This window comes from Mobula hypostoma, chromosome 3, assembly GCF_963921235.1.
Source record: "Mobula hypostoma chromosome 3, sMobHyp1.1, whole genome shotgun sequence".
In the NCBI taxonomy this organism is placed as follows: Eukaryota; Metazoa; Chordata; class Chondrichthyes; order Myliobatiformes; family Myliobatidae; genus Mobula; species Mobula hypostoma.
This window is the reverse complement of record NC_086099.1, coordinates 42711016-42725558: the sequence shown is the minus strand read 5'-3', so window position 1 is coordinate 42725558 and position 14543 is coordinate 42711016. Positions and strand designations below refer to the sequence as shown.

The 14543-nt window shown below is 39.9% G+C and overlaps 1 protein-coding gene across 1 annotated transcript in view; it reads right to left on the bottom strand.

The window, feature by feature from the left end:
• mtrex (Mtr4 exosome RNA helicase) overlaps nt 1-14543 on the bottom strand; it is a 119316-nt gene that overhangs the window by 49749 nt on the left and 55024 nt on the right. Inside the window, exon 16 of the mRNA XM_063042929.1 lies at nt 10370-10520. Coding sequence (XP_062898999.1) covers nt 10370-10520 — 151 coding nt within the window. The remainder of the gene's footprint in view (nt 1-10369; nt 10521-14543) is intronic.

The following is a 14543-nucleotide window of genomic DNA, read 5'->3' as shown; positions in this document are numbered from 1 at the left end:
GGTTTATGACATTGCACCTGATACTCTATTCTGAGCACATCTAGGTGTGTACCATAACTTACTTTAAAACACATTGCTTTGTTAGGAACATGTCTCCTGTACAGTGGCTTCATCCAGTTGTGAATCACCCAATGTCATGATGTGGAGAGGCTGTTTGTGAGGGCTAGTCTTGGGTGCAATGACTGAATGGTGTGGCAACCTAGTGAGTGCTGAGATATGCAAATCAGGGCTACACTCTGGCCAGCAGAGTGAACCCATGCCATCACTGGGGACTGGCAGCACACAGTTCACTGCCAAGAAGGCCCACCAGCGCCTGAGAAAACTGAAGAAATTTAGCCTGTCCCCTAAAACCCTCACTAATTTTTATATATGTACCGTAGAAAGCATTCTTCTAGGGTGCATCACAACCTGGTATGGAAGTTGTCCTGTCCAAGACCGAAAGAAGCTGCAGAAGATCGTGAACACGGCACAGCACATCACACAAACCAATCTTCCGTCCTTGGACTCACTTTACACCGCACACTGTCGGAGCAGTGCTGCCACGATAATCAAGGATATGACCCACCCAGCCCAACACACTTTTCGTCCCACTTCCCTCCGGGAGAAGGCTCAGGAGCTTGAAGACTCGTACGCCCAGATTCGGGAACAGCTTCTTTCCAACTGTGATAAGACTGCTTAACGGATCCCGACCCGGATCTGGGCTGTACCCTCCTAATATCTGGACCTGCCTCTCGTTTTTTTTTTGCACTACCTTACTTTCCATTTTTTTACAAATGTATTTTCTATTTATGATTTATAATTTTAAAATTAATATTTACTAATTTTTACTATGTTTTAATATTTTTAATATTTAATATTTGTAATCCAGGGAGTGGGAAGCGCAGAATCAAATATCGCTGTGATGATTGTACATTCTAGTATCAATTGTTTGGTGACAATAAAGTATAAGTATAATCTATATACTTCTACATCCTTAACTCTCTCCCCACACTTTCCAAAGCACCATCTCTCCTTTCTTTGTTTGGCTGCATAGCACCCTGCTTCCCCCATCCCTACCTGACTAAGTCCCAGAAATTTCTCTGTGCTAACATGCTCAAATATAGTAGCTGATCCACTCACCTGCACAACGTTAGGTTTCACAGACAGCTTCACCACATTGAGCTGTAGATTCAAGAAAAGTTCCAAACACAGCAACGTGTTGCAACAGTGAAGCAGGGATTCAATGCCAGTCTCCCAATCACTTAGTTTCCAGCACATCAGCGTGCAGCAGCAAGAAGGGTAAGAGTTCATATCAGGTTCCCAGCCCAATACCACTGCCAGTAACACAACCTCTCTTCCAGTCAGCATAGGTCACATCTATTGTAAGCTTAATAATTTCAAAATGGGCCACAGAGAAAATCCAAATCAGAAAACTTATAGAACTATTTACATACCTAACTCTGGAAATCATTGGGTGTAGAGCTTTTGCTCAAGTCAAAAGGTTAATACTCCACTACCAACAAGGAGCAACCAGTGGGAAACTTTTTAAACACTTGTTCAACCAGTTCCACTATATCCATTAAGGAACTCATTAGCAGTTCACCTGCAGCTGAGCCCTAATCATATTTGCAAGTCTCATTGATGGCTGGTTGGATTGCTTTCCACCTGCAATATATAGAACCAGCTAGCCCCAGAACATGAGAGCTCACATAGTATAAACTCAGTCCATCATTGATGTGTCAATTATGTTGAGGTGGAGATAGCTGAGAGCTTCAGAGTCCCAGTAGTAAATATCACCAACTTGTCCTGGTCCAGCCACATGGGTGCTACAACCAAGAAAGCAAAATAATGTCCTTCCTTCTTCAGAAGTCTAAGGAAATTTGTCATGTTTCCAATGACCCTCACCAATTTCTGCAAATACACCACAGAAAGCATTTTATTCGGATGAATCACAGCTTGGCATGGTAAATGCTCTTCCCAAAGTCATAAAAATTGCAGAGAATTGTGAATGCAAACTAGTCCATCAAGCAAACCAACCTCCCCATTACTTACATCATCTACACTTTCTGCTGCACCACAAAAGCAGCCAATATAATCAAGGACCACTCAGATCCGAGTTATTCTCTTTTCTGCCTCATCCCACTGGGCAGAAGATACAAAAGCTTAAGAACACATACACCAGATTCAATAACAGCTTCTATTCTGCTGTTATTAGATTCTTGAACAGATCTCACATACGCTAAAAGATAACTCGATCTCCCAAACTACTTCATCACGGCCCTTGCACATTTTCTATCTACACTGCTCCTTTCTGTAACTGTAACACTACTTCCTGTACTCTGCTTTTCATTTTTATTATTTCAATTACTTATTAGAAATTTTAGATTTAGAATTAAATTTAGAATATCTTTATTGTCATTGTTGTGGAGCAATGAAACACAGTTTAGCAGCTCAACGTTTTGCAGCATGACAAAGAATATATACATAAAATAAACTCTAAAACCTCAGGAGTGCAGTCCAAAATTAATAATATATGGATGGGGGGGGGAGGACTATTGCACACCTGCCATTCCTGGAAGTGTGATGCATTTAGCTGCCGCTGTCTTAGGAGGGGGGCAGGAGAAGGGAAGGGGGTGTTATACATTTCACTGCTTGTGGGTAGAAGCTGTTAAGAAGTCTCTTTGTTTTCGTCCTTAATGCTCTGTATCTCTTCCCAGAAGGTAGAGGGGAAAACAGGTGATGTCCAGGATGAGTGGGATCCTTTGAAATGCAAGTAGCCTTCTTTTGAAGTCTGCCAGTATAAATGTCTCTGAGGGAGGGTAATGTTGTGCCAATAACCCGCTCTGCTACCCTCACCACCTGCTGCAAGTCCTTCCTGTTCTGTTCTGTGCAGCTGGCAAACCACACTGCACAGCAATACGTCAGGAGGCTCTCTATAGTTGTCTGATAGAAATTGATCAGCGGATGATGAGGGAGGAGAGCGTGCTTTAGCTTCCTTAGGAAGTAGAGCCTCTGTTGGGCCTTCCCCACCTGATAAGAGATATGGACAGTCCAGGTGAGGTCAGCCGAGATGTGGACGCCGAGGAACCTGAAACTCTCTACTCTCTCCACTTCTTTCCCGTATACGTGCAGAGCATAGTGCTCGACGCGCTTTGATTTCCTGAAGTCTACTATCAGCTCCTTGGTTTTTGTGATGTTCAAGTCCAGGTTATTATGACAACACCATTCTGTCAAATGCTGTACCTCCTCCCTATAGGCTGTCTCATCACAGTCTGATATGGTATCTATTAGGGTGGTATCGTCAGCAAATTTGACAATGGTGTTGGTGGAGTGAACGGTAGAGCAGTCATGGGTGAAAAGAGAATAGAGGATGGGGCTGAGAACACACCCCTGTGGTGTACCGGTGTTCAGGATGAGAGTAGATGATGTGTGTTCTCCCATCCTGACACTTTGGGGTCTGTTACTCAGAAAATCCAGTATCCATGAGCACAGTGAACTGTCAAGGCCCAGGTTGCTCAATTTCCGCACCAGTTTGTAGGGGATGACTGTATTAAAAGCTGAGCTGTAGTCCACAAACAGCATTCTTACATAGGTGTTATCCTGATCCAGGTTTGTAAGGGCTGTGTGGAGAGCTGTGATGACTGCATCCTCTGTCAATCTGTTTGCACGATACGCAAACTGGTACTTATCAAGGTCAGCAGGTATGGCAGACTTAATATAAGACAGTATGAGTCTCTCAAAACATTTCATGATGATAGGAGTTAGAGCAACTGGGCGATAGTCATTAAGGCAGTTCACTGTACTTTTCTTTGGTATGGGTATTATTGTGGCTGACGTAAGGCAGGTGGGGACTACAGACTGTAGTAGCGAGAGGTTGAAGGTGGTAGTAAATACTCCCGCTAGTTGATCTGCGCAGTCCTTAAGAATCCTTCTGGTGACTCCATCTGGGCCAGCTGCTTTCCTCGCATTGACTCCACGCAGGGCGGATCTGACCTGGAGTTGATGTAATTGTATAGGGTCATCCTCCTCTGTTAGTGCTGACTGGATGCCAACTTCTCCATTCTGACTGTCAAAGCGAGAAAAGAACTGGTTCAGAGTGTCTGGCAGTGTCCTATCTGAGGAGTTTGTGACTGTATAGCTGCCCTTGTAGCCAGTAATAGTCTTTATCCCCTGCCACATACATCTGGAGTTGTTATTGGTAAAGTGCTCCTCTATACGCTGTTTACATCTGCGCTTGGCCTCTCTGATGCCGCTTTTCAGGGCTCTTCTTGCCTGCCCATAGGCCTGTAGATCCCCAGATTTAAAAGCAGCATCCCGTGTTCTTAGCAAGATCCTCACCATGCTATTAATGGAATGATTTGTCTGCATGGCAAGCAAATGAAAGCCTATCAATGTATCTCACACATTATTAAACCAATTCCAATTCTATTACCTTAAAATTTAAGCTAACAAATCTTGAACAAACACAAAGATTCCAGTGTGTGCCGAGCTTTGATCTGTGATAGGAAATTGCATGGATATGTCTCAAGTGACAACAAGATTCTCCTTTTGGACAAGCCTAGAGTGGCATGGAATTCTCCTGACTAAAACATTTGCTCACAAACCACAGTATGTAATATCAAAAATGTATCCAGCTAACCTCAGTGATTACATGAAATCCATGAATATGGATGTAGCTTTTTTACTTTCCAAACACCTTTGCATTATGATCTTGATGTAAGCTAACCCTTGCCAAACAAACATATTCTCAAACTTTCTTCCAATAGTGTTCATATGTGTAATAATCTGTAGTATATACAGAATGTAAATGTCTTCAGAGCAAACATTACAAGAATCTGGCTGGGATTTTTGCTGGCAGCATAAAATGTCTAAAAACTATGTTAACACTTATGGTTAAATCAACAATTACGTTACCGCATTTGAACCCAAAGGATTCCATAAACTAGATAACAAAATTATTAATAATTCATTCTCTTGACATGAAGATGGAGGCTAAAGCCAATCAACAAACTTACATCAGCAGATAGCTGTGCAACATTGGCTGACATTCTCTAGTCTTCAGAAATGCCTAGTAAGTCACTCAACTTTATCAAACTGTTAAAAATAACAAAGATAGACTGCTGCGATTCAAGAGATGACTACTTGTATCTCTTAAGGCAAAAAAGGTCAAACAAGTAAGGCAGTAACTTAGTAGGAAGACTGAGTTTAAAATAATAAACATAATGTAATAGAATTAAATTATTTTGAGATTTTAAATGGGAAGAGGTAATGCTCTGCCTAAAAGCAAGCTGCTGGGATAAAGAATGCACTTCACTACCCCTCAAGTAGATCAGGAAAATGCCATTTTTCTCATATTGACAACTTGCATTAATAACTGAAAGCAATTCAATATTGAAATCAATTTTGAGTATTTTTATTTTCCGCATATGCTATGAGCATAATTAGAATGTACTGGCTTTCTGTTTTCTATTATTTCATAATTTATCTCCAATGATTACATTATGCTCCCTGGGTAGTATTATATTATGAGCTATTGTTCATGGTCCCTAGGGCTCCAATTCAGATATTAGCTTGACATGATTTGTCCAGAAACAGAACGATGATGCATGAAATAAATTATTCACTTAAATAATGCTTTACTAGCTTTTTACAAAAATGCACAACATTATGAGACTGTTAAGTTTCAGTAAATTTCTTACACACCCTAAACCTTAATAGATAAGATCTTAAGCATCTCTTTTAGCAGCAATTTGTATTATGATTACTATAAGAACAAAATATTACATCTGCCCTTTGGCTCAACTGGTCTATAACAACCAAGATGCCACACCCACGTTAGTACCATTTGAGTGTCTGGCTCATAACCTTTTAAACAAATGCAATCCAGATACCTGTCCAACAGTCTTATTGCACTTGCCCCAACCTCTTCAAGTAGTTCACTCCACATTCCATTAAGACCATAATATATAGGGGCAGAATTAGGCCATCTGGCCCATCGAGTCTGCTCTACCATTTCATTGTGATTGTTCCACTTCCCTCTCAGCCCCAATGTCCTGCCTTCTTCCCATATCCCTTCATGCACTCATTAATCAAGAATCTATCAACCTCTGCCTTAAATATACCCAAATGACTTGGCTTCCACAGCTGCCTGGAGTAACAAATTCCACAGATCCATCACTCTCTGGGTGAAGAAATTCCTCTTCATTTCCATTCCAAATGGACATCCCTCTAAGGCTGTATCCTCTGGTCTTAGACTTGCCCACCATAGGAAACATCTTCTCCACATCCACTCTATCGAGGCCTTTCAACATTCAATACATTTCAATGAGCTCCCCCCCCTCAAAGTCTTCTGAATTCCAGTGAGTACAGGCCCCAAGCCATCAAATGCTCCTCATATGATAAACCTTCCAATCCAGGAATCATTTTTGTCAACCTCCTTTGAACCCCCTCCAATGTCAGCATATCTACTCTTAGATAAGAAACTCAAAACAGCTCACAATACTCCAAGTGATGCCTCACACCAGTGCCTTATAAAGCCTCAACGTTACATCCTTGCTTTTATATTCTAGTCCTTTTGAAATGAATGCTAACATTGCATTTGCCTTCCTCACTACAGACTCAACCTATAAATTAACCTTTTGGGAATCCTGCATGAGTACTCCCAAGCCCCTCTGCACCTCAGTTTTTAAAAAATTTTCTCTCCATTTAGAAAATAGTCTATGCTTTTATTTCTTCTACCGAAATGCATGAGCACTATATTGCATCTGCCACCTCTCTGCTCATTCTCCTAATCTAAGTCCTTCTATAGCCTCTCTGCTTCCTCAGCAATCCTCCCCTTTCCACCTATTTTCATATCGTTCACAAACAGGGCCACAAAGCCATGTTCCATCGTCCAAATCACCGACATATAATGTAATGTAAAAAGAAGCGGTCCCAGCACATACACGTGGAACACCACTAGTCACCGGCAGCCAACCAGAAAAGGCTCCATTTATTACCACTCTTTCCCTCCTGCCAATCAGCCAATGCTCTATCCATGCTGGTATCTTTCCTGTCATACTATGGGTTCTTAGCTTATTAAGTAGTCGCATGTGTGACACTCAAACGTAACTTTTGTGTAAAAAAACATTGTGCAAAGAATTTTGAAAGTGATCATCCAAATAAATCTATGTAAAACTTTTTAAATAAAATAAATTTGCTTCTAGTGGTCACTAAGTTGCCTCATGTGGTTTTCTTCACCAGGACCTCAATGTCCTGCTTTTTTAAGAGAGTGTAGCCCCGGATAAGAAAAAGAAAGGTACATAGCAGGTACAGGTAGGTAGGAACAAATGAGGTACTTGAGGAGTATAAGAAATACAAGAGAACACTTAAGAAAGAGATCAGGAGGGCTAAAACAAGGCATGAGGTTGTCCTAGCAGACAAGGAGAAGGAGAATACCAAGGGCTTCTACAGGGTAAGAACAAAACGGAATGCAAGGGACAAAATTGATCCTCTGGAAAAATCACAATGGTAGTCTATGCATGGAACCAAAAGAAATGGGGAATATCTCAAATGGATTTTTTGCATCTGTATTTACTTAGGAGACAGACACAGAATCTATAGGAGTGAGTCAAATCAGGGCGGACAAATCCCCAGCGCCTGACAAGGTGTTCCCTCAGACCCGTGGGATGCAAATGCAGAAACTATAGGGGCCCTAGCAGAGATATTTAAATCATCCTTAGCGACAGCTGAGGAACCAGAGGATTGGAGGATAACTAATGTTATTCCATTATTTAAGAAAGGCATATAGAATAAACCAGGAAATTATAGGCCAGTGAGCCAGGCATCAGTAGTGGGGTAAGTTATTGGAAGGTATTTTAAGAGACTGGATATATGAGTATTTAGATAGCCAGGGACTGAATAGGGATATAAACAGGAATTGAATAGACATAGTCAGCATGGCTTTCTGCGTCTAACCAATCTTATAGAGTTTTTAACAGGATGTCACCGGCGGAGCTGATAAAGCTAAAGCAGTGGCTGTTGTCTACGTGGACCTCAGCAAAGCATTTGACAAGGTCCCACGTAGGAGGTTGGTCAAGAAGGTTCAGTCGCTCAGCATTCAAATTGAGGTATTAAATGACAAACAATGGAAAATCTGCAGATGTCGATAATCCGTGCAACACACACAAAATGCTGGAGGAACTCAGCAGGCCAGGCAACATCTTTTTCTTTCTTCCATGCCCTTCTGTCTCTTTCATCAATTACCTTCCCAGCTCTTTGCTTCATTTCTCCCCCTGTAGGTTTCACCTATCACCTAGTGTTTCCCTCTCCCCTCCCCCCAGCTTTTAAATCTACTCAGCTTTTTATTCCTCCAGTCTTTCCAAAAGGTTTCTGCCTGAAACATCGATTGTACTTTTTTCCATAGATGCTGCCTGGCCTGCTGAATTCCTCCAGCATTTAGAGTGTGTTGAGGTAGTAAATGGTTGCCTCTGGCTGGAGGCCTCTGACGTTTGGATTGCCAGTGATTGGTGCTGGGTCTGTTGCCATTTGTCATCTATATCAATGATCTGGATGATAGCAAATGTGTGGATGTCACCTAGATTGGGGTGTAGTAGACAGCAAGGAAGACTAGCAAAGCTGGCAGCAGGATCTGAACCAGCTGGAAAAATGGCAGATGGAATTTAATGTAGACAAGTGTGAGGTGTTGCACTTGGGGAGAACCAAGCGGGGTAGGTCTTACACAGTCAGCGGTAGGGCAAAGGGATCAGGGAATACAGGTTCATAATTCATTGAAAGTGGCATCACAGGTAGATAGGGTCATTACAAAAGATTTTGGCACTTTGGCCTGCATAGGTCAAAGTACTGAGTACAGGAATTGGGAGTTAATGTTGAAGTTGTATAAGATATTGGTGAGGCCTAATCTGGAGTATTCTGTGCAGTTTTGGTCACCTAACTACAGGAAAGATGCGAGGCTTTTCCCATTGAGGTTGGGTGAGACTGTAACTAGAGGTCATGGGTTAAGGGTGAAAGGTGAAATGTTTAAGGGGAACATGAGAGGAAACTTCTTCACTCAGAGTGTGGTGAGTGTGTGGAACAAGCCACCAGTGGAAGTGGTGGATGAAATTTTGATTTCGATGTTAAAGAGAAGTTTGGAAAGGTACATGGATGGTAGGGGTATGGAGGGCTATGGTCTGGGTGCTGATCGATGGAATAATATTTTGATCAGACTAATTAATCTGACAGAAATCTTCAATAAATCTGATGGCACCATGACTAGCCCTAATGTATAGCTAGGATGGGAAAAGTCAAGATTGAGCAGGAGTAATAAGGGAGCCATACAGCTATTTCTGTGGCCATGTGATGTGTACAAACATTCGTAGGTAAACAGACAGTGCACAAAGACATCACAATCGGCACGGACAAAGTGGGCTGAGAGGGCCCCGTTTCTGTGCCGTACAATTCTATGATTCTATGTGATTGCACCATGGGCAGGTTCTACCATGAGGAGATATTAACAGCTTATTTTGTGGATGTGATCCAGAAGTTTGAATGTTATTTTGATTATTAGAAATGAGCAAATCTGTTGAAATAAAGCAGAACTGTAACTGTAAATCTTTGTATGATGCACAACACATAGATTAATGCCTTAAGTTTTGTGCATCTCACCTCATTAAACAATGCGCCGTCAATCCTTACCCTTACCAGGAGCAGTGCATGGAAGGGAAGGTCTCAGAAGGATTGCCACAGGTTGGCAGTGCCGTTTGCATAAAATTAATTCTAACACTCTAGGCAAGGCTCCTTTTATTGGCAGATTCTAATTAGTGGGAAACTATCAACCCCAAACATAAGTAGTTGTCAGAACCTTTGAATTTTGCTGAGATTAAAATTCAAAAATAACCAAACATAAAAAGAATCATAATATTAAAGAAAAAAAAGAAAATTCAAACTAATTCACACAATAGAAAACAAAATGTACAAAAGTACTTTTCTTAAATTAATTCAAACGTATAAATCTAGAATCAAAATCTGAATCAGGTTTATTATCATTGAAACTCGTTGAGATTTTTTGTGACGTGGCCTGAGATTTCCCTTGTTCAGAGTCAATACCATGCATTGAAATGAATGGTATCACTGAATCTGTACCAGATTTACAAGCATCTAGAATTGCCAGTGCAACTGCTGGCAAACGGTAGCACCCAGCCTCAGAATTTAGTTATTATGACACTAGCAAAGACTTCTCAGGAAGCCCAAGGCATTCTGGTCATGAGTGGCCTTTAAATAGTGTTAAAAAATGTCAACTGGACACAAAAAGAAGAGGTTGTGCAACACTAAAATATATGCTTTACCCTTTTGCAAAAGAAATTAATAATTCAATAATATAAGCAAAGAATTAAAATAATGATGCCCTCACTTTCCACCACTCCAGGGATTGCCTTGTAGTTCTGGAATTGGTAGAAGGACTTTTCCAACATGTATTCAGGATTGATTTCTTCAACACGAAGCAAATTCAAAACCATGTTGTAGGTCAGATGAAAAGCACTGTTTAGAGGATCAGCTGAACCCTGCAAAATAAAAAATTAAACTGTTCAAACAAGAAAGTGATGAAAGATTACTTATATTCTCCCAATTCAGATTTACAAATAAAAATCAGTACAAACATCTGAAAGAATATTCTACTTCAACTTATCAGGGATTTTTTATTTAATTACGTTAACCCACAAAGAGATAGGTTTTTACTTTTAAATTAGGGTTGTCACCTTCACATTTGAAGCTATCTTTAGAAATGTGCTATCTTACAGCTTAGCTTCAACTCCTACCTCGTAGAATGAATGCTTTACAAAAAAAAAGTTAAACAATGGATATTTGGTTTCTCAAATGTAGATGAAACTACTTCATGACTATATGCAACCCACAATTGAAAAACAAGTCTGGATGGTTGGATGGGCAGAGGTTACAGAGTAAATATGATCTCTTCTTAGGTTGCACGGGGAAGTGCCATGAAAAAGGAATGGTTGGTGGAAATGGAAGTGCAAACCAGGGAATCCTAAATAGTCCCTTATAAAATGCTGAAAGACGGGAGGGCAAATTTTCTCTTGTGGAAGACTTCTGTTGAAATCGATACAGGCTGATCCCTACACAGAAGCTGGTGGAGTGGAAGACTGTGAGAATGAGTTGAGTCAAGTGAATAAGTGTGGTGGAGAAGAACATAGTTGGACCCCTCTGAGGAAGAAAGATCCTCAGGCGGTGTATGGTTTGTACATCCAAGGTGTTATGACAAAGGTAACAAACCCAAATCTTTAACTCTATTCCTCCTTCCACAGATGCTATCTGACAAATTGAGAATTCAGCATTTTCTATTTTTATTATGGATTTTTAGTTTCTCCATTTATTCGATTTTCCATAGGTTCTGAGTTTAAGAATAATATAAGTATAGTTCATAACAAAACTGTACACTGGTTGAACTGTGGACAGGGACACTGTGTGTAATTCCCAATTATGAGTGTTGGAACAATGGATTAGGAGTAACAAATTCAGTACAAACTGTCAGGATTTAGAGGATTATAATTATGATGCAATGCCTGAAAAAATAATCCAATTTTTACTGCAACATGTGTAGTTTTTTAAATTCTCAGTTTGTGAAGATGAATTGTTAGGTCCAAGATATAAACAACAGTCAAACCGGCACAGGGCAACGATGTCACTGATGCAAATAAGAAGTGTCTGAAGAAGGAGAAAGCACATGGTTAAGGAAGAGAGAAATATGATCCATGAGACAAGAGCAGGAAGAAACATTAAAGTGGCAGGCAGTCCCGCCTGTGGCCCTTGTGGAGGAGGTACAAGTAGGTTATCTAAAGCTGGGGTGTAAATGATGGATGCTGTGTACATTAGATCTTCTGAGGAAAATGTGGACTCTCTACATGACACTGGTCTGGCCTGGAGGAGGTGTGGTCATTATCCAGGTGGAAGTTTAAAGGAATCATTTTATAAACATGCCTGGAGACCATCTCCAAAGACTGTATCTTTAGCTCTCAAATTGTTATCAGAGCAAGGAAATAAAGATTCAGTGTACTGCAGCAATTTTAAAAAGGTTGCTATAAAGGTAAAGATCTTTAAATGCATACATTCTAGGGATACTTAGAATTAATACCAGCTTTAGGCTGTACTTCAAATCAGGTACAGTGCAAATTTAACACAATGAAAACCTACAGATGACTTTTGCATAGGTTCCATGCAGTTCACCAAAAAAGCTATTATATAATACAGTAGGGATCAAGTTTTGGCATGCATACAAGCTGTTCTATTTTCCAAATTGTTCTTTAGCGATACAATCATGACAATTTTTGATTTCAAAGCCAAAATATGAGCTGCTCGCTCTAGAGACCAACAATAATAAGCATAGTGGATAGCTTATATATAATGTCAAAAAAATTCCAAAGACTTCCAGACTATTTCATGAAAAGTTTATTCCAAGAAATCAGTGTGAACCGTTAAAGACTGTCCCTGGGAGAAGAAGGCAAAAACAAATAATTGCTTTGTCAGTACAAATATGCAAACTGTTCTCATGCTCCAATTAACTTTATAGTTAATATGCACAAGTGAACTAAAGAGTTAGTTAGTTTAATGCTATTGTTGGCTCACAAATTAGAAAACAGTTAATTGCTGAAACTACTTGAATAAATATTCCTGTTTTTGCAGAAGGCAAAATTGCAAAATTCAGTTGAAGTTTCAGAATCTAACTCATGGGTATAATAGAAATAGAACACAAATTGTATATAAATCTGTCTAAATGAAAGACCATCTTATGTTTTGTCCTTCAGACTACACAGTCCTTCAAATGTTCAGGTGTGCAAGATTAAACAGAATATTATATGTCAGGTGTGTGTGCATAAAGTATTTTCCACCAGCTCAAGGATGATCTCCATCATACATTTACTTACAAATCCAGAGATAAGCCAGATGTTCAATCCTGCAATAAAACAATGCGTGGATGGTACAGATGCTTCCTTTCAGGTCAATTGCCAAATGCCCCAGGCTTCTTCCCATCCTCTTTTTCTCTGATTGCACATTGTTATTCATCAAAGTGGACCACTCCCTGATGAAGGATATGCCATTGAGGCCCATTGATAGCCTGCTACCCTCAAGACTGTGATGGTTAAACTTCCTTTTTTTTAGAAGAATACGACTTTGTGGCATTTCTACCAGTCAGGGTAAGCTGACAGTAGGCTTGTTTGATGAAATGAGAATTCAGCATTTGCACATACAATTGAGACCAGCTGGTGCATAAACAAGATTGAGATTGGCTTTAGTCAGAACTCTGTTTGTCATTAAATCAATGGAAAATTTTGGTAACAAAATCATGCATGTAGCATTAACATGGCAATCTTCCCACTTAATGGGAAGAATCTTCTATGGATAAATGTGAGAACATTACTTCAGTCACTACAGATGTGGTAGTTCACCCATGTTTCGTATCCTTAGGAGAGCGTAGGGATGACAAGGGCATTGCTAATCTCGACTTTAATGTCACTCCATCAGTCCCATTTACTGAAGAATTGTCAAAGTAATCTCCCCAAAGAAACAAAGTGCATTTGGTTACTGGGGTTAGAGAAGTGAACAACATTCAAGGCCTAATGCAGACATATGTTTTTTTTTTCCAGTGTTACAAAAGAATCCTAGATTTTGGCAAGTTTACATTAAAAAAAATCCAGTCTAGATTGAATACAGTATTCAGTATGTGTGTAGATGGCATAATTAATGGCAATCATTAATGCCTTGTCTACGGGCAGAGAAATTGAACAGTAAGAAAATAATCATCCATTAGATGGAGAGAGATGAGGAAATAACATTAACATACTTAACTTCAGTTTGGATAATAAACTGACCCATTTCCATGTTATTACAGAAAATAATGGCAGCCTTTGGTTGATGAAAAAAGGCAGACAGCACCTTCCATAAGGCTTCACAATTAATGAAGTCAAAAGTTTTGGTCAAATCAGTGAAGGCTATGTATAGGTCCTGATTTTATTCTCTGCATTTAATCTACTGAAAATTTAGTGGCTACAAGTCTCTGAACGCTTAATGCAAATACAGCAGGCAATTAAGTCAAATAAATTCAGGAATTACAACTGTCATGATTTCTTGGTGAGATCACGATGAGGAAATTGTGTATAGCTTAGTCATTTTATTTAACAAAAATATATATTCAGCACAGCAAGAGAGTAGCTAAGATTCATTAGACTAGTTCCAGGAATTACAAGTTTGTTATAAAAGGAGAGACTGAATAGATATGGCCTGCATTCTCTTGTGTTCAGAAGAATGAGATCTCATCAAAACTTACAAAATTTATTCACTGCTCAACAGGCTTTTTGTAGGGAGGGTATTTCTCTTGGAGAGGAGACTAGAACCAGGGATCACAATCTCACGAATAAATAGTAAGCCATTAAGGACTGAGATGAGATTTTTCCTCATGCAGAGAACTCCCTATCCTGGAGGGCTATGGAGGTTCAGCCACTATTCATCCGAAACAGAAACCAAATGATATGAAGGAAATCAAGGGATACAGATACGTGCGGGAAAACGGCACT